This window comes from Sinocyclocheilus grahami, unplaced genomic scaffold (genome assembly GCF_001515645.1).
Source record: "Sinocyclocheilus grahami isolate Dianchi unplaced genomic scaffold, SAMN03320097.WGS_v1.1 scaffold329.1, whole genome shotgun sequence".
NCBI classification, from domain to species: domain Eukaryota; kingdom Metazoa; phylum Chordata; class Actinopteri; order Cypriniformes; family Cyprinidae; genus Sinocyclocheilus; species Sinocyclocheilus grahami.
In genome coordinates this window covers 711,196-734,668 of record NW_015505508.1, presented here as the reverse complement: position 1 = coordinate 734,668, position 23,473 = coordinate 711,196, and the positions used below count along the sequence as shown (strand labels likewise).

The 23,473-nt window shown below is 37.0% G+C and overlaps 5 protein-coding genes across 8 annotated transcripts in view; 1 reads left to right on the top strand and 4 right to left on the bottom strand.

The window, feature by feature from the left end:
• Positions 1-3,376, bottom strand: part of LOC107602511 (nucleoporin NDC1-like) — a 9,274-nt gene extending 5,898 nt beyond the window's left edge. Inside the window, exons 1-6 of the mRNA XM_016295023.1 lie at positions 3,158-3,376; positions 3,062-3,096; positions 2,460-2,545; positions 1,436-1,537; positions 1,144-1,318; positions 662-791 (exon numbers count right to left, since the gene is read on the bottom strand). Of these exons, the coding sequence (XP_016150509.1) occupies positions 662-791; positions 1,144-1,318; positions 1,436-1,537; positions 2,460-2,545; positions 3,062-3,096; positions 3,158-3,376 (747 nt within the window). The remainder of the gene's footprint in view (positions 1-661; positions 792-1,143; positions 1,319-1,435; positions 1,538-2,459; positions 2,546-3,061; positions 3,097-3,157) is intronic.
• A 1,079-nt stretch (positions 3,377-4,455) lies between these two features.
• yipf1 (Yip1 domain family, member 1) lies at positions 4,456-9,407 on the bottom strand. Its single transcript, XM_016295067.1, has 9 exons — positions 9,117-9,407; positions 8,682-8,731; positions 8,322-8,461; positions 8,154-8,234; positions 7,804-7,891; positions 6,899-7,015; positions 6,462-6,628; positions 6,106-6,288; positions 4,456-5,233 (listed from the first exon to the last, which is right to left on the bottom strand). The coding sequence occupies exons 2-9, from the start codon at positions 8,713-8,715 to the stop codon at positions 5,141-5,143; spliced, it is 903 nt and encodes a 300-aa protein (XP_016150553.1). The 5' UTR covers positions 8,716-8,731; positions 9,117-9,407; the 3' UTR covers positions 4,456-5,140.
• A 449-nt stretch (positions 9,408-9,856) lies between these two features.
• LOC107602539 (leucine-rich repeat-containing protein 42-like) lies at positions 9,857-13,524 on the top strand. Its single transcript, XM_016295066.1, is given in 8 exon segments — positions 9,857-10,372; positions 10,518-10,649; positions 10,808-10,926; positions 12,456-12,479; positions 12,482-12,540; positions 12,644-12,754; positions 12,866-12,944; positions 13,039-13,524. Coding segments are annotated over 8 exon segments (1,230 nt in total). The 5' UTR covers positions 9,857-9,938; the 3' UTR covers positions 13,311-13,524.
• Positions 13,525-14,106: 582 nt separating this feature from the next.
• Positions 14,107-17,257, bottom strand: LOC107602538 (transmembrane protein 59-like). Its single transcript, XM_016295064.1, has 8 exons — positions 17,010-17,257; positions 16,712-16,817; positions 16,511-16,605; positions 16,238-16,390; positions 16,040-16,112; positions 15,057-15,189; positions 14,848-14,965; positions 14,107-14,757 (listed from the first exon to the last, which is right to left on the bottom strand). The coding sequence occupies exons 1-8, from the start codon at positions 17,163-17,165 to the stop codon at positions 14,602-14,604; spliced, it is 990 nt and encodes a 329-aa protein (XP_016150550.1). The 5' UTR covers positions 17,166-17,257; the 3' UTR covers positions 14,107-14,601.
• Positions 17,258-18,121: 864 nt separating this feature from the next.
• LOC107602536 (U2 snRNP-associated SURP motif-containing protein-like) overlaps positions 18,122-23,473 on the bottom strand; it is a 13,141-nt gene continuing 7,789 nt past the window's right edge. For all 4 annotated transcript variants that reach the window (XM_016295061.1, XM_016295060.1, XM_016295062.1 and 1 more), the window contains 15 exons: positions 22,128-22,232; positions 21,676-21,742; positions 21,408-21,586; positions 21,121-21,283; positions 20,952-21,031; positions 20,777-20,864; positions 20,555-20,692; positions 20,263-20,443; positions 20,032-20,106; positions 19,858-19,921; positions 19,454-19,610; positions 19,248-19,358; positions 19,046-19,167; positions 18,775-18,942; positions 18,122-18,630 (listed from right to left, as the gene is read on the bottom strand). In XM_016295061.1, coding sequence (XP_016150547.1) covers positions 18,492-18,630; positions 18,775-18,942; positions 19,046-19,167; positions 19,248-19,358; positions 19,454-19,610; positions 19,858-19,921; positions 20,032-20,106; positions 20,263-20,443; positions 20,555-20,692; positions 20,777-20,864; positions 20,952-21,031; positions 21,121-21,283; positions 21,408-21,586; positions 21,676-21,742; positions 22,128-22,232 — 1,837 coding nt within the window. In that variant the 3' untranslated portion in view covers positions 18,122-18,491. The remainder of the gene's footprint in view (positions 18,631-18,774; positions 18,943-19,045; positions 19,168-19,247; positions 19,359-19,453; positions 19,611-19,857; positions 19,922-20,031; positions 20,107-20,262; positions 20,444-20,554; positions 20,693-20,776; positions 20,865-20,951; positions 21,032-21,120; positions 21,284-21,407; positions 21,587-21,675; positions 21,743-22,127; positions 22,233-23,473) is intronic.

Below are 23,473 nucleotides of genomic sequence, written 5' to 3'. Positions count from 1 at the left end.
CTTTCCTTTTTGTCTTAGTGTTTAAAATATTTATTTTGAAACTAATTAATTAATTAATTTCTTAATTAAACAAACAAACAGACTTACTGGGTGAGCAGGGTAGGCTATGACCCAGGAGAATATAATTTATATCTACACAGAAGAAAGCCCTGTCTAGACTCTGCCCCAGTATGAGTTGTGTTGAGCTATTCATAAGCCTGTTTGTTTGATGAAAAAAGATTAAATGTAGTTGCAATAAATGCTTAAGAATCCATACAACTGCAGCAGTGGAGGACTATTATTCTGCTGCGTGATACTGCGGAAGAACTGATGATGGCATGGTTTGATCTTCGGCTGACCAATCAGCAGAAAGGGGCGTTTAAATCCCGCCCACGTGTAAAAATCGAATATTCAAGCTGTTTATTCATTTTTCCACCCATGAACGAAAAACGAAAATTTAAGCTGAATTCTCCTTTTTTTGGAAAAAATTTAAAAAACGAAAAAGGAGCCGTTTTCTTATTTTTCTACTTTCAATATTAAATTAAAAAACGAATGATCCACGGATTCATCTGCCACCCTGCTTTCAAAGATATTAGTAACAGCCTTCAAAAAAAATAAAAACCACATCAGTCAACCACTGTGTGTAACATCTAACAATTAATCTAAATAGCCAAATACTTACTTGTATGGGTTGAAAGGACACATAGTACATATTTTGAACCACTCCCAAGAAACTATGACTGTATCCCATGAAGGCCCCAGCCAGGAGAAGAAAGAGATGATACTCATTCAGACAGGTCACTACTTCACCACTACAGAAGCAAACATAAAATATGGGACAGTTATTTTTCACATATTGTTAGAAATTGCATTAAGCAACAATAGCATGTCAATAAAAACCAAACAAAGACAGAGACTGCATTTCATCTGTATTTTAGAGGTGCACTTGTCCTATATAACGGTAAGACTGACCTTCTGGTCATTTTAAGATAAGATTACTCACAGAGTTAATTAAAACAACTTAAGATAACTGTATGAGTGTCAATCTCTTGGCCTGGGGTCGAATGAACCACAGTGCCTGGAATACAATTATTGAAACCCGATCCTCTGAGAACGTCGACGGATCAGCGTATGTGGGACAAACAGAATCAGGTCATAACCCACCTCTCACTTTGCCTGCAGGGAATTCCCAGAGTGCTGTAACGTCCCCCGATGGTAACAGAAGCACACCACATTACCAGCATGCCCATGGTGCAGTAGACCAAAGAATGGACACATTGTCGTGGGTGAAGCACCGTCCCCAGGAGAGCCATGCGTGAACATGGAATGGAGGGAACCACTTAATGAAACACAAAGAGTGAAATAAACAAATATTCAGCATAACCTGTAATGCAATGCAATAATTGCAAATTAAATGATTTTGCACATCCATAAAAGATCAATCTAGTTTACTCACAAGTGTAAAACTCCAGGTTGAAAAGGCCAGTGATCAGAACCACCCCACACAGCACCACAAGGGAAAAGATGGTGCTTGAGGCCGTCAGAAGACTTGTGCATTCTGAAAGCAATGTTTGAAATGCTGACTAATGTGCAATTCACATATCCATATATATCATATTTGATACGTGAATTTCTAAGGCCTCTAAATTACAATCAACATGATCAAAACTTTGCTGGGAAAAATGTTGCTGATTGATAGCATGTCATGATGTAACATTTCATCTGATTGATAGTTTATATTTTTTAGCAAGTAAAATCCAAAAAAAATGTCCCTCTTCAGTTTGTGGTACAGATGTTTATTTGTTGTGAAGTTTTAACCGGTTTATTTAAAGTGAACATAAGCACTTTTGTATTGTTGGTAATATTTCAAGATGAAAATTTTCCGGATTGAACTGACTTTGGTTTACTTGATTATTCATGCATTATATTTAATAAACACACGTTAAATGTATCAAATATGATACATCAGGCTTTTGAGGAACATTTATTTGTACATCTCTGTCATTACTGTATTGCATATGTTTTACACACTTCAATAAAAAATACAGAGCTCTGATAATAAAACTAAGCATTCAAATATCATTAAGACATATTACTGGTTTACAGAGTGACAGCTGATATTTATATGCATTTTATGTATGTAGTCTGGTATAAAGATCTCTTTGATTTACATTACAAGCTATAATAAATTCATCATACTATGGATCATAGAGTTCTGATTAATCAGATATTATACAAAACATGAAACACATTTTTTTATATCATCTAAAGGAATCAATAAATCGTTTCTTTAAAAGAATAATACAACTGATTTCTTACTATTACTTCATAAATCAGGGTTTAGCACAGTATGTATATTATGTCCCTTAAGGTCAGAACTACTGCTTATATAAATAATCCATTCACACCCGAGCACGTCTCAGTATCAGTAACTTGTTGTAATTATGCATTTAGTTAGACACTCGCACGCGTTTCCTCACCTGAAATCCACTGGATGGGGTGAAACAAGCTGAATCTACTCAAGAGCACAAAGACTGCAGCTGTCACGGGCAAGAGAAGCACTGACCATGCAATTAATAAAACTAAGCATTCAAATATCATTAAGACATATTACTGGTTTACAGAGTGACAGCTGATATTTATATGCATTTTATGTATGTAGTCTGGTATAAAGATCTCTTTGATTTACATTACAAGCTATAATAAATTCATCATACTATGGATCATAGAGTTCTGATTAATCAAATATTATACAAAACATGAAACATTTTTTTATATCATCTAAAGGATCAATAAATCGTTTCTTTAAAAGAATAATACAACTGATTTCTTACTATTACTTCATAAATCAGGGTTTAGCACAGTATGTATATTATGTCCCTTAAGGTCAGAACTACTGCTTATATAAATAATCCATTCACACCCGAGCACGTCTCAGTATCAGTAACTTGTTGTAATTATGCATTTAGTTAAGACACTCGCACGCGTTTCCTCACCTGAAATCCACTGGATGGGGTGAAACAAGCTGAATCTACTCAAGAGCACAAAGACTGCAGCTGTCACGGGCAAGAGAAGCACTGACCATGCAATGCTCGCCACCGCCCTCCATACCACAACCTGAAAATAAACGGGATGTCAGTTCATCAATCGTCAAGCTTAAGTTGCCCGCTTTTTCAACAAGTGAATTGCACTCGCGCTCCTTCTCGTGCAGGTCGTTGATTATATCCTTGGTGGTTTTACCGTGAAATTTAGGACTGGCCTCTAAACCAATTTCAGCCCGCAGGACCTTCACTTGTTTCCGCAGCTCCTTGTTGTCCAAAGTCAATTGCTTTAATTTCTGTTTAAGCGCTTCGGTTGATCTCATTCGAGACTCGTATTGTCTCATTTTCTCCCTCATCGTATTCTCACGGTGCAAAGCATCGTCTCTTTCCTTCCGGCACTTTTCCAAAAGCTTTAAAGTTTCGTATTTGGACACCTTTTCCACTTTCCCAGCCATCATTCATCTGCAGTCTTCAATGCAATGTTGAAAAGACATGTTCTTTTATACAGCTCGTCGGGTCAAATCCTCTTTATAAATACTTTTTCCATTTGCAGGTCATTAAAATAGCAATGTCAGGAGATACCTGTGAATGCAGTGATCCAAAAATCAAGCCTTCTTATTTTTGATCCACTGTGTAAAGGGAAACGGTGACTTGTGAAGCTGACATTCCTTCACAAAGTTATAGGTTTGGGAGGCAGCTTGAGTGTAACTCTAAGCTAAGGCTAGAATGACCATTAATTAGGACACAACACACATTGGCACAGTTTCAAGTGACACAAATTTTCTATTTGTTAATTTGGAAAATGTAGCCGAGCCATTTCATAACACCAGCGCCAACTTAAAAAAAAAAAAATTGATCTAATTAATCTATTGACTGTGATGAAGAAAGGTTAAAAGTGCACTGCTGATGGTGTTCGGAGATATACGAAACTTTGCACTGTATCAGGTACTGACATTAAAGACAAGATAGATTTAATCTATGACAATAACCTTTGTTTGTGAATCTTGATGATGCCGAGAATGAAATTCTATGATCTGCTTTAAAACCACTTGGCTATCGGTATCATCATCAATCACGGAGACATAAATGGGAAAAAATTAAAATTAAAATAAAAATTTACGCTCAGCATCTGCTCACACTTTTGGTCTGTATTTGTGTGCATGTAATTTTAAATGGGGAAAAAAGACCTGCTAAATATTTATTACAATGTGACATCTTGGAATACAATTAACTGTTCTAGGCATGTATATCTACAAGTATCTTGTTTAAAGAAAAGGTACAGATCTATTTACAAATCTCTCAAAAATATAGTGTAAAAATAATATTGAAAAAAAAAAATCAATGGCCGCCACCACAGATAACTGAAAATTTGTCAAATATTTCATTAAACTCTAGCTTCGATTTCCAACTTTATTAAAAATGAAAAATGTAATCAGTTTCTGTGTGTATGTGCAATTCAGCAAACAATTTTATTTTATTTTTTCCAGCCCTTTTTTCTGCTGTCACTGTAATTTTATAAAGTGTTAAAACATTTTTTGTGCATGTAGACATTTCCAAAGTGGTAGAAACAGGAGAGTGACCCTTTGAAAACCATCTCAAGCTCAATTATCAAATGAATATTTAAAGCACAGCTACACAGTATATACATGTCCTCTACTTTGTAACAGTAACATGTGTCTGAACCTCGAATCAGAAAACATCAAACATGTTGTCGATGATTATCTCGAGGTTTCGCTGCTCACCTACAATCATAAACATACCGAAATAAAGGCTTTAACTTCACAGACTATAAGATGAAGAAATCCAGACAGCCTACAATCTCATTATCAAGATACTTGATTCTCTCTAATAAGGCAAGAGGAGAAGCTGCAATTACAGAAGAATAACAGTCTCTCGAGGAGCACAGATTATGTACAGGAAGTCTTGTCTCATGTTAACATCTCGTCAAATGCAAATGTCTTATTTTCCCATCAGCAACTACAATCAAATGACACTTGGCTCATCTAAAAGTGCTGGCATTTCTATGCCATTTCAACATTATTAAAACTGTGCAGCAGTCAAAGCATGTGAGAGAGTGCCACCTCACTGAACTCCTGTGTTTGTTTACCCAAGGCTGTAATTCAGTTTGCCTTTGTGGATGAAGTGTTGGTCGCCGTCAATGGCTCATTGTGAACCTTTGATGAATCCATCTCATATGTACTGAAGAAACATGTCTGAAAAAAAGAGAGACGGCACAAATCTTTCAGACTCTGACAGCACTTTTGTCCCCTAAACACTGCATTCCCTAATTAAATGAATGTAATTGATGGCACATGATAGCCATAAGGATTTGGTTCTGTTCACAAACTGGCATGTTTCCAAGCCAGTCATTGACTACTGCTAGTGTTTCCACGAACGCACCCCTCCACTGGGGAAACACATTTGACACCAACCTGTTTGATCCTTTAACGCTGCAAGAAGCAGTGCCGAAATGCTGACAATGAGTTGCTAGTTCAGTTACAAAACTTCACTGTTATAAAATTTAGTGTTTTTGCAACAGAAGCAAAAAAGATGCATTTTAGTCAAAGTTTCAGCTAATATGTTTCTCTTGTATTGTTTTAATGAGTCCATAATCATATGCATACATGTTAGAGATGCAATATTACAATACAGATAAGCCAGAAATTGTTAAAATGCTATACTATATTGTCTAAATAAATTAAATATAAAATACTAAATTTTAAATGCTACCAATCTAAGCATAACAATATTATAATGTACAGTATGAAAAATGTATATTCATTTTGACATTTAACAGTGTGTTATTTTATTATTAATTTAAAAAAAATCGTAAGTGTGTATTAGGTGCCAGCAAAACTAATCTAAATGTAAAAATAAGGAAACATGAGCAGGCAATACAATTAAATATCCAATATTGTCAGATAAATAAAAAATGGACTGATACTGATGAACTAATTCAGTGATATAACTAGTAACAAATGTTACCAATATATTGTGCATCCTGAATATGTATTGTGTATTCTGTTCATAATAGATAATGCGAATCACATTAATTTATAACGTATAAAGATTCTTAAAAACATACCTTGCAACCAACTGCAAGTAGGACGTGAAGCATCACGATGGTGGATATAATCGCAATGGAAATCCTTGGTTTATCGTCCCTGATGGCTGGCCAGAATGTCATTACCAGCACAGATCCTGAGAGACACAAAGCTACCACGATGGAGCACCACCTCAACCCTTCACTTGGTATTATCCACAATATCTGTTTTTCACACGAATGCACACAAACAGGTAAATAAACTGTATCCTCAAAATAATAATAGAGAATGATTGAAAACAAACTATCAAATGTGTTTATCACACACAGATGTGGTAATTATGCTCAGATAAATGCACTTTATATTAATGCATATATTATGACTGTATATGACTCACCACTGCAGGGATGTAGATGGAGAGAGAGTAACCATAGACACAGACTATCTGCATGAAGGAGTAGGACACCAGGCTTGTGATTTTCCTATTTCGCCAGGTGAGAAAACCCCATAGAGCTAAAGGCACTAACCATGCATAGCTGTATATTGCTGTGGCTGCCATAGTTACTGGAAAACAATCAAGAGAACTAGTGTCATTTTTAGGGTGAGGCCAGAGAGTCTACTTTGTTTGGGTCATTTAGGGTTATTGTTTTTTTGTGGTATTCAGAGCATTCTACTACTTTTCAAAAGTTTGGTGTTTTTTTTCCCCCTGAAAGAAATTAATGAATTAAAAGACTAATTAAATGTTATTAATTGTGACAATAAAGACATGTATAAGTTTGTTGCTTTTTTGTAACATTAAAAACTCAAGGTTATTTCAAACAACATATCTCTAACCTTTCCTGAAGTCTGGCACATATTTGTACTTTGGCTGACCGTAGTTCGCAAGAAAACTGGAGATGTTTCCACTAATAGCGATGGCAAAAATAAGAGTGGCACAGATCCAGAAAGGTCCTACAAAAACAACATATAGGGCTGCACGATAAATCGAAATGGAATCGATATCGCGATTCGACAGAAGCTGCGATTGTCATGCGTATCTTTCAGTGAAGCACGGTTCTGTGATCAGCAGTAAATCTCCATCCAAAGGCCAGAGGGTGCTCTCGCGCTGAAACTTCAAATACGCCTTGCAGACGAAACCCAGAAAATACCTATAGCTGCAGCTGAATAAACAGAAGATTCATCTGCTTTCATTGATTCAACGTGACTAATAGACACACGACTACGGCAATATACGGTTTATCTCGAGTTCTTATTATTATAATTTTCATTAAAATAAAGTATATTTATAATGCAATGCCTTTATCACTGCTTACATACTATGAAATATGTTGCGTCCCTTATTCTGTGTAAGAAGCCACATCATCTCACAGAAGGATTTATTTCAAACACTCGACTGACGTTATGAAGTGAGTTTGGAGTAAAAATATGTTATTAAATGTGGTATTTTCATATGCTTTCAAATGGAGCAGCATTTCCTTCACAGAGCCGTAGTTCACTGAGAAGCTATGCAAACAGCTGTCGATTTTTTGGCGTAACTTGTCAGTGAACAACGGCTATGTGTAGTAAATTCAGCTCCATCTGAAAGCACGTGATGATTTTCTGCTGATTACAGAACCGACATAACTATCAAAATGCACATAATCACTTTCGATTAATCATGCAGCCCTAACAACATATTCATATAAACCTTCTATAAACTTGTTTTTTGCTCTAAGCAATTTTTGTTTAATTTAGCTTACCATACAGGTCAGGTTTACTCCGTAAATAGACCTCAGCAAAGTTTTTCCCAGGCCAAGGCAGAATAGAACCAACTATTCTGTTCTTTACCTATAAATGAACAAACAGAAGTTATTTCTTGTCTTGACAGCATATTGCTGCCATCTTTTCAATCACTTCACAAAACAATCATTCATGTGCAAGAGTAGCACTATATTTAAACAACTAAAATGAGAAAACAGCAACAAAGCATCTCTTACTTATAAAAAAGGACTAGAAAACCCTTAAAAACACAATGAATGCTTTTTAACTCTTTGAAATGATAACAACCACTGTGGTGTGAGTGCTGAATCCTACAGTAAAGACGACTGACCTGATGACTGTCCACGTCAAATAATGTTTGGTAGTACTCAAACGTCCAGAAGGGCGCACTCTTTTTTTGACCTGACAGAAGCTGTTTGACAAAGGAACATGTATGTTGAATCAATGCTCCTTTTGAAGAAATGAAGATCTCAGATTATCGTGATCGGGTCCCACTGACCTCAGTTTTGTCATCACTGTCCTCTTCTTCAAAAGCAGTTCCAGTAGCTTTTCGTTGTTTTCGAGATTTGAAGGGGTCATCGATGGTCACTGTTGTGGCACCTTGATTATTTTCTGTGAATCCTTGACCATCTTCAAATTCTAGCACAACAGATTTTTTTTTTTCAAAGAGCAAAAAGCAGATTCCACAATGTATATATATATTATATTTTTTTATTATTGAAAGGAACAGTTGTTTAAATATAGGGAGTAAAAAAAAATTCATTCGAAACCACTATGACTTTTTTATGACTGTAACAGAATTTTCATTTTTGGGTGATCTATTCCTTTCAAATAAGTTGTTAAATCTGAGAGGACTCACCTTGAAACTGCAAATGAATATCAGTATTGGCCATCACAGATCTCTGTGTTCTGTGAATGAAGGCATCAACAGAAGACAGATAAGCAGACAAACTTTAGTTAAAGCTATTGATATTGCAGATTGTTAAAGGTATAGCTCACTCAAAAATTAAAATCACTAATCCTCATCACTAATCATATTGTTCCAAATTTGTGTGGAACACAGAAAGATATATTAGGCAAAATGTGGGGGACTGATAGATTCAGTCACCGTTCAGATGTACTGTATCTTCCTCCCATACAATGAATGTGAAAAATGACTGAGGCTGTCAATCATCCTAAGTTTCTTTTGAGTTCCACGGAAGAAAGTAATGGTTGAGTAAATGATGACAAAAGTTTAGTTATTGGGTGAACTATCCTTTTAAGCATTAAGTTTAACCAACCATGGCTGACCTACCACAGCAGCTGAAGTGTCTGATCCCATGTATAGCAGGAGGGGCGCTGTACACCTGTTGACATTCAGACGTGTGCGGATATCATACATCAAACAGAAAAATGCAGTTACAACGTAGCAAATTGTGTTGTCTTAAGAATATGCAGTCTCTCAGACGATTTCACATAAATGTTTTATAGCAAAACATGACCTCTAATGTTTTCGTCGTGTTAATCAACTCGCCAGTAAAAGCTTCTCGAATGTTTCGGGATCTTAAACGTTGTTTCGAAGGTGTGCAAAATTGGAAAACGCGGAAATAAGCAATGATAGTGATGCGAAGCAAAATAAAAGTCTTAACTTGTCCACAAATCAAGTTTCAAGCCCTTCAAATAATTTTTTTTAAACCTGGTGTTTTTCACCTTGTGGTTCAAATATGCAGTAAATAGTAGGTAGGTAGGTAAATAAATAAATACAATTATTAGAATTAAATAATAATAAAAGCACTGAGACCAATTTAAAAATGAAAAACGAAAAAATGAATAACTAATATGGTGAAATAAAAATATGGGGGACAACGAGTAAAATACACAAGAGTTATAGCACAGGTAAAAGTTTTTAATACTACAGTTATCTGCAAAGTACGGACATTTTAGTGTAAAGATTTCAATGAAGACTTTTATTTTGGAATGTGCGGAGGAGGGATGTTCCTCCAAGAGCCCGTCGTTTTTAAATCTGTCTACATTTGACAAAAATTCTCTATATTTCCGTCAGTATATCCTTGATTTTCAAACGACACCCGAATATTTCGGACACTAACCGCTTGGTTTGTGTAGAGAGCTGGTGAGGATGTATGTAAGTGAGGACTGTGGAGCTGTGTATGTCAGAGAGAAAGGAGAGCTGCGGTATGTCAGTGCAGACAGCATTGATGCTCCGCAGCACAGACTCTTCACCAGAGACTTCTCCTTTCAACTCTGCACCGACACTTTACCATCCGCGAGCCACACAAACAGAAGAGACCACTTCATATTTACCTACAACAAAGAGGGGAGTCTGCGGTACACGGTGAAGGCTTTATTTGACATTTCTTTACAGTTCATCGCTGGTCATATCGAGCGTGTGGACTCATTGGTCGGTTTTCCTGAGCAAATGGCTGATAAGTTATTTTCGGCCGCTGAAGAGAGACACAAATTCACTGAGCCTCAGACTGCACCCAGAGCACTGCAGGTCTTCTGTGAGGCCTATGGAGAACTAGTGCTGAGATCCCTGTGTTTGAGAAACAGGTGGGAAGTAAACACAACTTATGTGTTTACTCAAAACCTACTAGTGATCTGCCTAAGTAGACGTTTAAATGCTGCCTAGGTAGGCCATTTTACCCGGTATAATTTAGGAATGAGAGCATTTCCATCAGTGTTATTGTCTTTGCAGGTATCTTTTGATATCTGGAAGGTTGGAAGAAATCTGACAGTTTCAGAGACTGGAGTGCCTGGACCTCTATGGATGTAGATTAGGTGACAATCATGAGATTTTTAAATACATAACCTCTGAAGCCCTGGCTAGGTACGGACACATCATTCTGTACATTGTATATTATTAACATAATGTTTAACAATTAACATTTCAGATGGTTTATTGGGTGTACATTAGGTTTGTTTTACTTTGTGATAAAGAGTGAATTCACTTTCTTTTTCCTCCTCACATTTCCCTTTTTTCTGTAGTATTGTGAAACTTTTCATTGGTGCAAACTGCCTTTCTGATGCAGGCCTGCAGAGACTGACTGCGCCGGTGAGGGTGATGAAGAAAGGTCTAGAAAACCTGCAGCTTTTGGAACTCTCTGGTAAGTTTACGTGTTAGTATAATTAGATAAACTACTACTCAAAAGTTTGGGGTCAGTATATTAATTTTTTTTATTTAGCAAGGATGCATTAAAATGTTTAAAAGTGACTGTTATAATGTTTCAAAGATTTCAATTTAAAGGGGTCATATGATGTTGCTAAAAAGAACATTATTTTGTGTATTTGGTGTAATGAAATGTTTATGCGATTTAAAGTAAAAAAAACACATTATTTTCTACATACTGTACATTATTGTTTCTCCTCTATGCCCCGCCTTTTTGAAACGCGTTGATTTTTACGAAGCTCAGTCCTCCATAAAATTTGCTGCACACAAATTAATATTTGGGTTGAACTGTTCTGGAACAGTGTTGTAAATACAACTTAATCACTGATTTCTAGTCGTGTCCTCTTTTGGAAGACCAAACAAAGTAGTTTCGCTTTCACAATGAAACACACGGCGGCCTAGCGTGAGCTAAGTCCGGGCTAGAGTGAGCAGAGGCGGCGGGCTTGAGAACGGTGCGGCCGGCGGATTCGACGAAGGTGCGGCAATCACATGTGACGCCCCCGGACTGGACTCCGCTTCGTCCACGGTGAAAGCCGATCCGGCGATCCACAGCACTAAGTTGATGTATTCCCTCAGCGACCAGCACAGATCAGCTCCAGGCATGACGAAGCAGATATCGTCCTCTTTTGGAAGACCAGACAAAGTAGTTTCGCTTTCACAACGAAACACAGCTCTTCAGGACATGGCGGCAGCAACAATACAACAGCGAGAATAAAACTTGCGCCTTCTTTCTTTGCGTGAACATTTAGGCAGCGTTATGCAAATCTTCCCACATAGTGAGGTAGATATGTGGGGGCGTGTTAGAACGAGCCGTTTTAGGTAGGCGTGGCTGACTCTTAACTTTTATAAAGAATATCTCTTTGGATTTGAGACTTTAGTCTTTGCAACTTTACAGATCTTCTTTATGCACCAAGAGCTTGTAACACTTCAAAGAGAATGGAAAAATTGAAATCGCATCATATGACCCCTTTAAAATAAATGCTGTTCCTTTGATATTTCTATTTATCAAGGAATCTTGAAAAAAATAAAATCATGGTTTTCACAAAAATATTAAGCAGCACAACTGTTTTCAACATGGATAATAATGTTTCTTGAGCACCAAATTAGCATATTAGTTTGATTTCTGTCGGCTCAAGACTTGGAGTAACGATGCTGAATATTCTGCTCTTCCAACACATGAATAAAATACATTTAAAATATATTCAAATAGAAAATGGTTATTGTAATTTATAAAAATATTTTACATATTACTATTTTACTGTGTTTTTTAATCAATTAAATGCAGCCATGGTGAGCATTTGTGACTTCTTTCAAAAACAAAAAAATTTACTAACCTCAAAACTTTTGAACAGTAGTGTATCTCATTACATAAATACTTTCAGGTCAGGTGCTTTTTATCCATAACCATGTTGAATGTGATGTTTATGCTAATTTACACCCTTGTACTTCGGTTTATTTTTTTAACAGAGAATCCCATCACTGAAAAAGGTCTTGATATCTAACATGCTTTAAAATGCTACAGAAACTGGACATATCTGGGACAAATGTGACGGTAACACAATTAAAATGGTAACATCAATGGGTATCATTAACTTTGTATAGGCTGCTTAAGTTTTTATGGAGGTCTTGTATAATATAAAAAAATATTTTTTTAGGTGAATGTGTCTTTGAAAGGATTCTTCAGAAAGATGAGAATGGTCTTATCAGAGACACCTTTGAAGGAGTTTGGACACTCTGATTGTAAAACAGAAGGCTGGGCTGATCAGGTAACATAAGATTTTATGGTATCCATGATGGAGAGGTAATGTTGATGTCGTAAAGGTTTTATACTGTGGCCTCTCTGTATAAAATTCTCTCACTATTCAAATATTAATCAGGTAATAAACCAATGGGAAATTACAGCTTCAGAAGTACCAAAGAAAGACTACAAACCAAGAACAAATGCTCTCCGTTTCTGTGAGTTTATTCAATTGATCTACATGTTCACTTTATCACAAAATATTATATTTTTTATTGTTGTAATTTTGATTATTCCCATTTTGTTTTTTAGATGGAAGAGAAAAGTTTGTCCGAGAGACATTAAACTCCTGGTCTGGGACGAGTGACACCACAAAGAAAGAAAAAGTTGTGGCGATTCACTTTCATAAGATTGATCTCTGTGGCACGAGTTCAGCAGCAGAACACAACACACATTCATCAACAGTGGCAGCTGTTCAGAAGGGTAAGAAGAGGAGACTATCAACAGAGGAAGAGCAAAGTTCAGCTCGGTCTAAGCATCAGTCTCTGTCTGCAGAAGACTTAGATCTGTTAAATAGTTATTGAGTCGACAAAGACAGGTGACATGTTTGCAGTGCATTCCTCTGTGAGGAGCGTTACACTGCAATACTTTTAGTTTGGATTCTTCACAATTAAAAACAAATACACTGGCTGGCAAACATGGACGTAATCATTGAGTAATTCACTTAAGGCTGGAACAGATTTTAAAACATCAAGCATCATACACCTACCAAATGGTTACAGAAATGACTCAAAATGACTGAGGATCAACTACCAGACTTTCAAGTCATTGTGGATGCAACAAAATGCAGAAACGTGTGCCTCAGGTAGACTAACCTTTTGTTTCGGTTCTCTCTAATGTTGGGATATCAGACTGTCTTAGTTTGAAAAGTAACAATCATTATCAATTTATATTGGTTTAAATATAAAATATGTATTCCTCAAACAATACAGAAGAATAAATAATATTTCTAATTCAATTAATTGTCTTTAAAGACCTATGTAGCCTAATTTCCTTACATGAGGTGTCCTGTTGGGTTTCACATCTAAATTATTTATTTTAAAATATGTCAATATGCAATTCTTACATCTGGTATTCATAAACATGGTCTTTAGAAGCCTATATAAATGGTCAGAAGATGGCAACTTGCCAACAACATCAGCACTTCTATCAGCACATTATATCTTTGTTGTCAGTGTTGACATGCCCACACAGACAGATCTGTGAAGGTTGAACTAGTCCAAACTAATGACAAAATACACACTAAAACAGTGCACAACAACAGATCTGATTTTCATCTATCTTTTTAAATATATAGAAAACATAACACGAGGACAGAACACTTTTTAGTAGGTTTGTTTATTAACAATATGATGACAAATCTGAGAAGTCGCAAAATATCTTCATTTACAATGCCTTTTACTGGCTTTACAACTGTCTCTAATATGGCACTTCAAGAAATTTTCATCCACTGCAGCAGAGATATCTTGTACTAAAGCATAATCAAAAAGTTAATGTTTCATTGTGCAACACATGTTGTACCTCAAATCACAAGCGGTTATGGATCACACCGAGAACACTCAAAAACAAATAAGAGAAACAAAAAGACTTCATCTCTACAAATGGGCAGTAAACAGAAAAACGGAGATCCTACAGAGCTTTCATTGTGATAGGTAATGCCTTTAAAGTGCCAAAACATCAACAGAATATATTCCCCACAGTCCACGCTTCTCAAATTTTAAAAAGGAGGAACAAGAAACCCACAGTCAAAGCAACAATCACAACTTTGAAAGAGAAAACCAAAATATCTATCAATTTCTCTGGATGTTAGACTGGTTAAATGTTAGACTGATCCAGATTGACCTTTGATGGAAGGGGTCCGGCTTCCTGCTCCTCCACCCCTGGAGATCTGATGATGACCAGAGAGGACTGTAGATACGGGGTCAGTTTCTGCTCCTTCATGCACTCCATATCCCCATATATGCTTAGCTTCTGTTGAAAGGAGGAGAACATGTGGACGAGCTAGTTAAACATAACCAACTAGCCAATAATTGGCTACGAAACATATGTGAGGTGGTTTACCTCAGCAGGGACATACTGCTCAACAGCAGTGGACATTGTGGCACAACAGATCCAGATCAGAACCAAGACAGACAGAACCAGAGTGGTGGTCAAGATCCAGCCAGGCAGCCATGGGTTCCTACCGGTACACAAGATCACCATGCTTCATATTCAACAAGATCAACAGACTGCAACAAATCATTAGAGATCAAGATCAACATGTGACCGACCTTGAGAGACAGCTGAAGAGGTTGTAATCGTCCTCAGAGTAGCTTCCATCGATGAACATGTCTCCATCTCTCTCCTGAATGAAGCTTCTTGGGTAGTCTTTATAAACAGGGATTTTCATTTCCTGATCTACAACTATTAAAAATACAAGGGGTCCGATATCAGTGTTGAGATCTTGAAACAACATTTGTTGAGAGAATGATGCCAAAAAAAATGGAAAGTGGAAAGTGACACGGTTAAGTCAGCCTTTGCTGGCCAATAATGCCTGTTATTACATATTTACAAACTTCATAACATGACATCTTAAAACTACAGTGTGTAATTTCTGTGCCACTACCAGCGGCAAAACACACGTTTCTCAAAATAAAAGGTAGTCCTGTCCCAAAACCTGGCCAATTAGTTGAGCAAATGCTGTTGTGTTGGGCTGCCAAAACAAGACTGCTTGCTTGGTGATACTAATGGCACAGATCAAGAATTGGAAATGCACCAGTTTTCAGGTTTCTCTTAACATATGTTATTAATCTTATTGTGAACAATTCATCCATGCATGTATTATTTCTTTTTTTTTTTGAGCTTATAATTTTTAACCAAAATGTCCTAACTGTATCTTCCGGTGAAATATTCCTGAATCTTCTCTCTGTGACATATGCCGGATTCTCCAATCATTAATAAATCGCTTAAATCCCACGCCTTTCTTAGAATCAACCTTAATTTTGCGTTAAGATTCACCTCCATCCAGTCAACAACCGACAAACAGAACCAATTCCAAGCCCTACATTTTTCTTTTCCATAAAAATTCATTTCACTTGGATGTACATCACAATGCAGAAGATCTGCTGCTACTTCCATTACGCTGCCATTTTAACATATGATATTATGATTATTAAAGGCTGAAAACATGTAAAACAGTCATAAAGTGTGACACTTTCCAAATTGTTTAATAATCATAGAGGAAAACATTCTGTGTGTTATGTGAAGTGCTCACTAGTGCTCTGTGACTCCTCAGTCTCGTCTCTCTGGTATTCAAACTGAGAAATCAACTGAACTTGCGGCTCAGACTACAAATGAGAGAAAGACAAAATCCTGATCACTGACACTTAGAAATAAGCATTTCTTCTTACTTTGCACCAGGGGTGCCCAAAGTTTTACTATAAAGGGCCAAAATACACCACCACCACATTACCTGGAAAATGACCACCTTGCCATCATCTGCCTGGAGGTAAAATGTCCAGGATGAGGTGATGAAGCTGTGAGCTTGGCTCATCATGTCTTCCCAGAAACCCCTCACCAAAGTCAGCGGGAACAGGAGATGGATTCTGGGCATCATCATCAACAACTTCCCACCAAAACAAATCAACAACCAATGATTTCAAAGAGCACACTGGTGAAATTCAAGCAGAATTGATGATCGAAAGACTAGAAACATGTAAAGCAATTATTGAAATGTTTTTCACACCTGCTCCACTCTTTGCTCTGCAAATGGCTGTTGACTCTGGCATCCTAGATTGCATGCGTACTGCTCATCTGACTGGGTGTAGGCTTCACGACAGGCTGCAGGAAGTCAAACACATTCAACAGGTTGCATAACAAACACACTGTTATCAACACAGAGATAAGCGAATGCTGTAAGGATTCAGAGAGAATGCTTTACTTTTACCTGACTCGCATTCAGCTTTGGTTTCGTTGAGATCCTTGCTGTCACCCACAAACTGACAGATGGAGAAGAGACGACACCCTCTCTGACAGGCGTACAGCGCCTCCTCCTATCACAAAACAAACAGGCCAAATAAAGAAAAAGCGTCTAAATCTGCTTTCCTCATTGTTATTGCTCGAACTTTGCAATGCACAAGCTCAAGCTAATAACACAAAAATAACGACTGGCTAAAAATCTCGTTTAAATATAGCGTTTCTTTGTTAGTAAACAAGCCGTAACTGGTTGAATGTCTCGCACTCACCCGTGGATAAGTGTGCAAACTGTAAGTCATCTGGCATGTTTTATGACAAGACGCCGTGTTTTCCAATACACCATCGAAGACGTCGGAGGATGCATATGTGCTTGTAAGTATGCAGCAAAAACTCATCAAAATCCTGCAGGATTTTATCGCACTCATTTTTGAGGATTACCAAACATCGGCTAAACGATTCTTCCTTGTTTGTGTACTTGCGGAAATGTCGTCAGATTGACGTGTACGCACTTCCTACACTGCGCAAGCGCCGTGAAGACGCTGCACAAGTAAAGCAGTTTTCAGACTGGGGTCCGTGGAAATGTTTAGGGGGAAAAAACGTTAAAAATAAGATTAAACTAAATAAAAAAAATTGTGGATTATAAAAAAAAATGGATTCACAAAATAAACAACCCGATTTAAATAATACATCTAATACTACAGTACTATAGTGAATAATAACAATAAAAAAAAAACATACTAAATACAGATTGGGGGGGACAAGGATGATCATATTTGGGGGTCCATGGCATTTATAATATTGAAAACCCCTGGCTTAGAATGAACCTTTTATAAAATATATTAATTATTTGGCTATTTTGAAACACTAAGTTTAAACCGTTTATTTGGGATGTATGCACAAAAACTAGGACATTTCAGAGAGAAGTCACATAAATTGTCTTTATTGGAAAGCAAACATCTATACAACTGAAACTTCCACTAGTTTAATTTAAGTCAGTTTCAAGGGATCTAAAAACAATGAAAAAAAAAATAATGATAAGACAATAGTTTTCATGTTGATGGAGGACTGCCCCAGCCACTGCAGTATTGTGGATTATAAAAAAAAATGGATTCACAAAATAAACAACCCGATTTAAATAATACATCTAATACTACAGTACTATAGTGAATAATAATAACAATAAAAAAAAAAACATACTAAATACAGATTGGGGGGGACAAGGATGATCATATTTGGGGGTCCATGGCATTTATAATATTGAAAACCCCTGGCTTAGAATGAACCTTTTATAAAATATATTAATTATTTGGCTATTTTGAAACACTAAGTTTAAACCGTTTATTTGGGATGTATGCACAAAAACTAGGACATTTCAGAGAGAAGTCACATAAATTGTCTTTATTGGAAAGCAAACATCTATACAACTGAAACTTCCACTAGTTTAATTTAAGTCAGTTTCAAGGGATCTAAAAACAATGAAAAAAAAAATAATGATAAGACAATAGTTTTCATGTTGATGGAGGACTGCCCCAGCCACTGCAGTTATCTTCTTTTCGGACACTTTGAACAAAGGAAGCTCCTAAATGACATTATAAAACACCCTATAGATGACCCTTGAACGCTGTTCTTGTGCCAATGTGAGTGAGCTTCAAAAGGAGGGGTGAAAGAGGGAATGTCCTTCACACTGATTTACAGGACAAATTTGAGGCACAAAAGACAACCCAGGCATCTTCTCATAATAGCCAGAAGTCTCAGTGTTTACTTTTTTTAGATTTCTTGTGAGAACGGTGAGGCGATCGTGACCGAGATCTGGATTTCTTTGAGGATTTTTTGGGCGTTCTGGATCTGGACCGCCGTGACCTCTTAGGTGTTCTTGGGGGTGAAGGAGACCTAAAATACATTTTTTAAATGACATTATTACTTTAAGCTTCCATAAACATACATGTACTGAAAGACAAAGACAAGAAAAGCAAGCCACAGGATTGAGTTTTAAGCTGTGACAATGAAGATTAAGAGATGATACTGTTAGTTTACCTTTTAGATGACTTGCGGTTAATGTCTCTTGGAGAGTCTTTATAAGACGATCGAGAGCTGTCTTTTGTATAGGATCTATCGGAGCGCTCTGATCGTGGTGAGGGCGACCTGCCGCGCCTGCTGCTGCTACTTCGGGTGGGACTGGGGGAGGGACTATGCCTCCGTTTTCTGGGGAGGAAATACAATTGTTTAAAGACAGCCAAACACAAAACAAATGTATTCAAAAATATCTCTAGTTCTTAAATCCTGAAGAAATGTTGAGGTATCTTACTTTTCTTTTCTGACCGGTGTGGAGTCATCTTTGTCCTTCTCTTTGTGAGACACATCAGATTTATCTTTGTCTTTTCTGTCTTTTTCCTTCTCTTTGTCTTTCTCGGTCTCTTTCTCCTTCTCCTGAAAAATGTAGTTTCTATCAGAATAGTAACACTAAAGAAATGGCAAAAACAAACAAACAAACAAAATGTCACACTAACCCGCTGTAGTAACTTGTCCCGGTAAAGCTCTACTTGTTCTTGAATACTCTGTCCAGATTTTTTGGGTCGTTTTCCAGATTCAAGCTCATCTTGAAACTTCATGACTTTAAGCTACAACAGACAAGACAAAAAAAATTCCTGAGATCTCTAATCAGCTTTCAAGCATGTGAAGAATTACATTTAGTACATTTTGCATTTAGGTATACCTCGATTTCTCGTAGTTTGGCACGTTTCTCTTCGCTCATCTCAGAAAACTTGGCAGATTTTGAATCATATTCTTCTCTAACAGGATTACTATAGGACTGCTGGTCTGCAGCGCTGGAGCTCTTGAGAGAGTCTTTACTCTCAGTTTCACGTGTTGCACTATGACAAGAATGTGAAATTGCGATCAAAACATGACACATGAATTTCAACCTGCAAAAACCAACAATTACGGTTCCCACACCTATTTAAGAAGTTTCAGAAATTGTTTTAAAGAATGCACTCACACAAGCAATTTCTAGCCAATGAATTATTAGAGCTAGAACAACTTATCACTATGAAAATTACCAAGACATTCCAATGACCTTTCCATGAGATTTCCAAACCTAGTAGAACTAGTAAAACATACCTTGTTTTACTTTTCTCAGATTCATCTGGCAGATCAAAGATTTCCCATTTTGATGTGGTTACAGCTAAAAACAGAGAAAAATCATGATGTGATTTCAAAATTGTCAATTTTATGATGCGTATACAAGGAAGAACCTAAGGTTTAGACAATGTCTTAAATGTCATCTGGACTAACCTTGAGCCTCCAAAGCAGTACCATCCACTTCCTCCCATTTTGATGGGGCTACCTTAAAGCCTGGTTTTTGATCCACTAAAAAAAAAAAAAAGGCATTGAACAACATTTATTTTAGAACATATGCCATGACATTCAGCAACAGTAATGTAATAGTAAACTATATTCTTTTTGATCTTTAAATAGAGCGATGGGCTCTAAAGTAAAAAAAATCAATGTCGTCAGCATTCTTACAAGGAACACCATCCAGATCATCATCTGTTCCCTTGATGGGCATTCCATCCAGGTCCTCAAGTGGTGCACCATCAATTGGCGCGCCATCTATGGGCATGCCGTCAACATCATCAAAAGGAGCACCATCCAGCTCCTCCTCCACTATAGGAGCACCATCAACGTCCTCTGACCTTTCTGGTTGCTAAGAAAAATGCAATCATTTTCATGTTCAGCTGAATTGTGACTCAAGTCAAACTTGACAACTAAAAATCTATGAATCATAACTCAATCAGTCAGTCTCTACAAAGCTAACCTCTGGCAGCAGGTCTGCAGTGTCCTTTTCAGAATCGAGACTGACGAGTCCCAGGAAGATGTTCTGAAGTTTAATCAGGAATGGATCAGGATACACTGCCCAGTCTTCCCACGCACGGAAACAGGACATTACTCGTTGCTGTGAGGACCAAAATAGAAAAACATCAATTCAAATCTTAAAAGTCAGAAAACAATTGTGTGTTAAAAGAGCAAGATGGCGCACCTTGAAATTCTCTGATTGTAAATGGCCCTGTATTGTCTTATAAGTGGCATTTAGGTCAGAAAATATCTGGCAGAGTTTTGTTTCAAAGCTGTAAAATAATAAAAGCAAAACAGATTGAATAAACAGACAAACAAGAATACCTTGATTGTGCACTCAAAATAATTGTGAGACTTACAATTTTCTGTAATAGGAGGCATTAGCAACTTTTGCAGACGAGTTATACAGCACATCTGACACCAAATATAACCTTGCAATCTGAGGGAGGGCGGAAATGCACATGTAAACAAAAGTGATGAGACATCAAAAATTCTTTGTTAATCGTAATTCTGCTGTGTAAGAGTGACCTTCTTTGGCAGAGGTGTTTTAAGTATGGACAGAGACTCAGCAATGCATTCCACAATCTCTTCGGCCGCATCAGCACGCGCGAGGCAGAAAAACATGGCGCCAGCTATGTCGCTTTTCCTTGGTGTGAGACCTCGGAGTAACTCCTCTAATTTATCCCTCTCACTGCAGAAGAGAGAATATTAAGTTCACATAACCAACAATTTTGCCTACAGCCAAAAGCCTAGCAGCTCCATTCTAGAAGAATTGAATATCTCCATAAATTCCAGATTTTGATACGTTGACATACTCGTCTTTCAAGGAGCCCTTCTTGCTGCCTTCTTCATCTTCTTCATCATCATCATCATCATCATGCTCCTCGTCTTCAGGAGTGCCATGTAAATACGGGTTAAGAGGTGGTGGTCGCCAGATAGATCCGTTCTTAAAAATTCTGAAGTCTTCTGTTTTCCATTTTGTTGGAGATTCACCCTGTGAGTGGAGTTTTTTTAATTTTTATTTTACATCTGAACACATTTCAATACGTTTCTGCCAAAAGAATAAAAATAAGTAAAACTAACCTGTAATATGGTGTATAACTTCCACCGGTAATAAACATGAGCAGGACCTTGATTTTCAAATAAAAACCTGTTGAATTCAAACAAAAAAACATTTGATTTAAGGACATTCTCAGAATACAAGTGAATTGTAAAAATCACTTCCGCATGACTTAAATCACTTGAGACAATGTCAGAACCTTAAAGTCTCGATGAAACAGAAGCGAGAGTTCTTTAATATTGTGACGTACATTTTAGTGAAACATTGAAAAAAATGGGACTTGGTTCTATTCACTGTTTATTGGATGGAGGGAGTTCTTAATGGGAGATTGCAGTTGAAAGGGGGTAGGTTTAAGATGACTACATGATTGAAGAATTATTTTTAAACATGCATATAGAAAACAGATTGGGTGAATTTTTATTTCATACCTACTTAAACCACTGGAGTTAAAAGAAAGAGATAAAAATGCGCTCACCTGTAGAGTGGATTGTTGATCTCTCGGTTCATGATCATGGCTTCAAACATTGGACCCTCACGCACAACAAACTCGATCATTCGATGGATGAGAGAGAGCAAATTCCTACGAGAAAAACACAGTTAAAGCGAAACAGATTCAGCGCCATCACCAGCCACACCTAAACAACTGCTACTGCTACAATATGACATCTGATGAAATGCAACATCCTTGCACTTACTATCCATGAGTCAATAAACATGTTTGAGCTTTTAAGATTTAAAACTGACTAGCAGTGTGACAGCTATAACAATCAAAACATTTAAATCCTCTCTACATCTACATCCGAGTCTCAGCCATAGCATTCTGCCCTTGTAACTTATAATTGGACGTGCTACTGAGATACTAAATTTGAGGCCAAGTAACAGTGATCTTTCTTGCTTTTTGACAATAGACAAGTGTGGATGGAGAGGGACAAAACCATGTAAGCACTTCTAGAGTCAGTTAAGGGATAGAAACAACAATTGGCTTCCTGACTGGCTCGTGAAGTGGCCGATAAAAATCAACAGATGATGTTTTTCAAATGTACTGAAAGACAAATCACAAGTATTGGAGCCGATCATACCAATGTCAGGCAATCATTCTGTATACTTTCCCCAATCCATCCTGTGACGCTTTTCTGGTCCCTCGCTGCTGCAGACAGTTCAACTTGTGCTGCTCACCAAGGCCAATGTCAAAGGTCACTGAGACTATGGGGATTGGGTGTCGCTTTTGTGCCATGATACTGGGGCAGTTGAAGTGAGCAATAGCCAGAGGGATGGTTTTTGTAAAACTGACACTAGGTGAATGCGTGTTGTGTAGTGTTTTAGTTGCTAAATTAGTAGTGTAATTAATCAAATCTGATGTAGTCTGATGAAATCTGAACAATTCTCTCAAAAACATCCAAACTAGTGGAAACACTGACATCTAGAATAATTCTGTCCAAAAAGACGACCTACAAACACCAGACAGAATTAAATCAATGTACACTACTGCCTGAAGTTGATGTTTTTAAAATAAGTCTCTTCTGCTCCAAGTGTTTGATTAAAAATACAGTAAAAACAGTGATAGTGAAATATCACTACAAATATAATAACCATTTTCTGTTTTAACACATTTTTTAAATGTAATTTATCCCTGTGATGGCAAAACTGAACTTTCAGCAGCCATTACTCCAGTGTCACATGGTCTTTCAGAAATATTCTAAAATGCTGATTTTGTGTTCAAGAAACATTTCTTATTATCAATGTTGAAAACAGTTGTCAAGCTTAATATTTTTGTGAAAACTGATTATTTTCTTCAGAATTATTTGAAAAAAAAAAAAAAAA

What these genes read in the sequence shown, in the direction of transcription:
- LOC107602538 (XM_016295064.1), bottom strand. Translation starts at nt 17,165, where the DNA reads ATGAGTGCGATAAAATCCTGCAGGATTTTGATGAGTTTTTGCTGCATA. An exon ending in GTTTGCACACTTATCCACGG is followed by an intron (nt 16,818 to 17,009) that starts GTGAGTGCGAGA and finishes GTTTTGTGATAG; the next exon opens with GAGGAGGCGCTGTACGCCTG. An exon ending in CAGAGCAAAGAGTGGAGCAG is followed by an intron (nt 16,391 to 16,510) that starts GTGTGAAAAACA and finishes TTTGGTGGGAAG; the next exon opens with TTGTTGATGATGATGCCCAG.
- yipf1 (XM_016295067.1), bottom strand. Translation starts at nt 8,715, where the DNA reads ATGGCCAATACTGATATTCATTTGCAGTTTCAAG. An exon ending in TATTCATTTGCAGTTTCAAG is followed by an intron (nt 8,462 to 8,681) that starts GTGAGTCCTCTC and finishes CTGTTGTGCTAG; the next exon opens with AATTTGAAGATGGTCAAGGA. An exon ending in TGTGCCAGACTTCAGGAAAG is followed by an intron (nt 6,629 to 6,898) that starts GTTAGAGATATG and finishes ATTGTTTTCCAG; the next exon opens with TAACTATGGCAGCCACAGCA.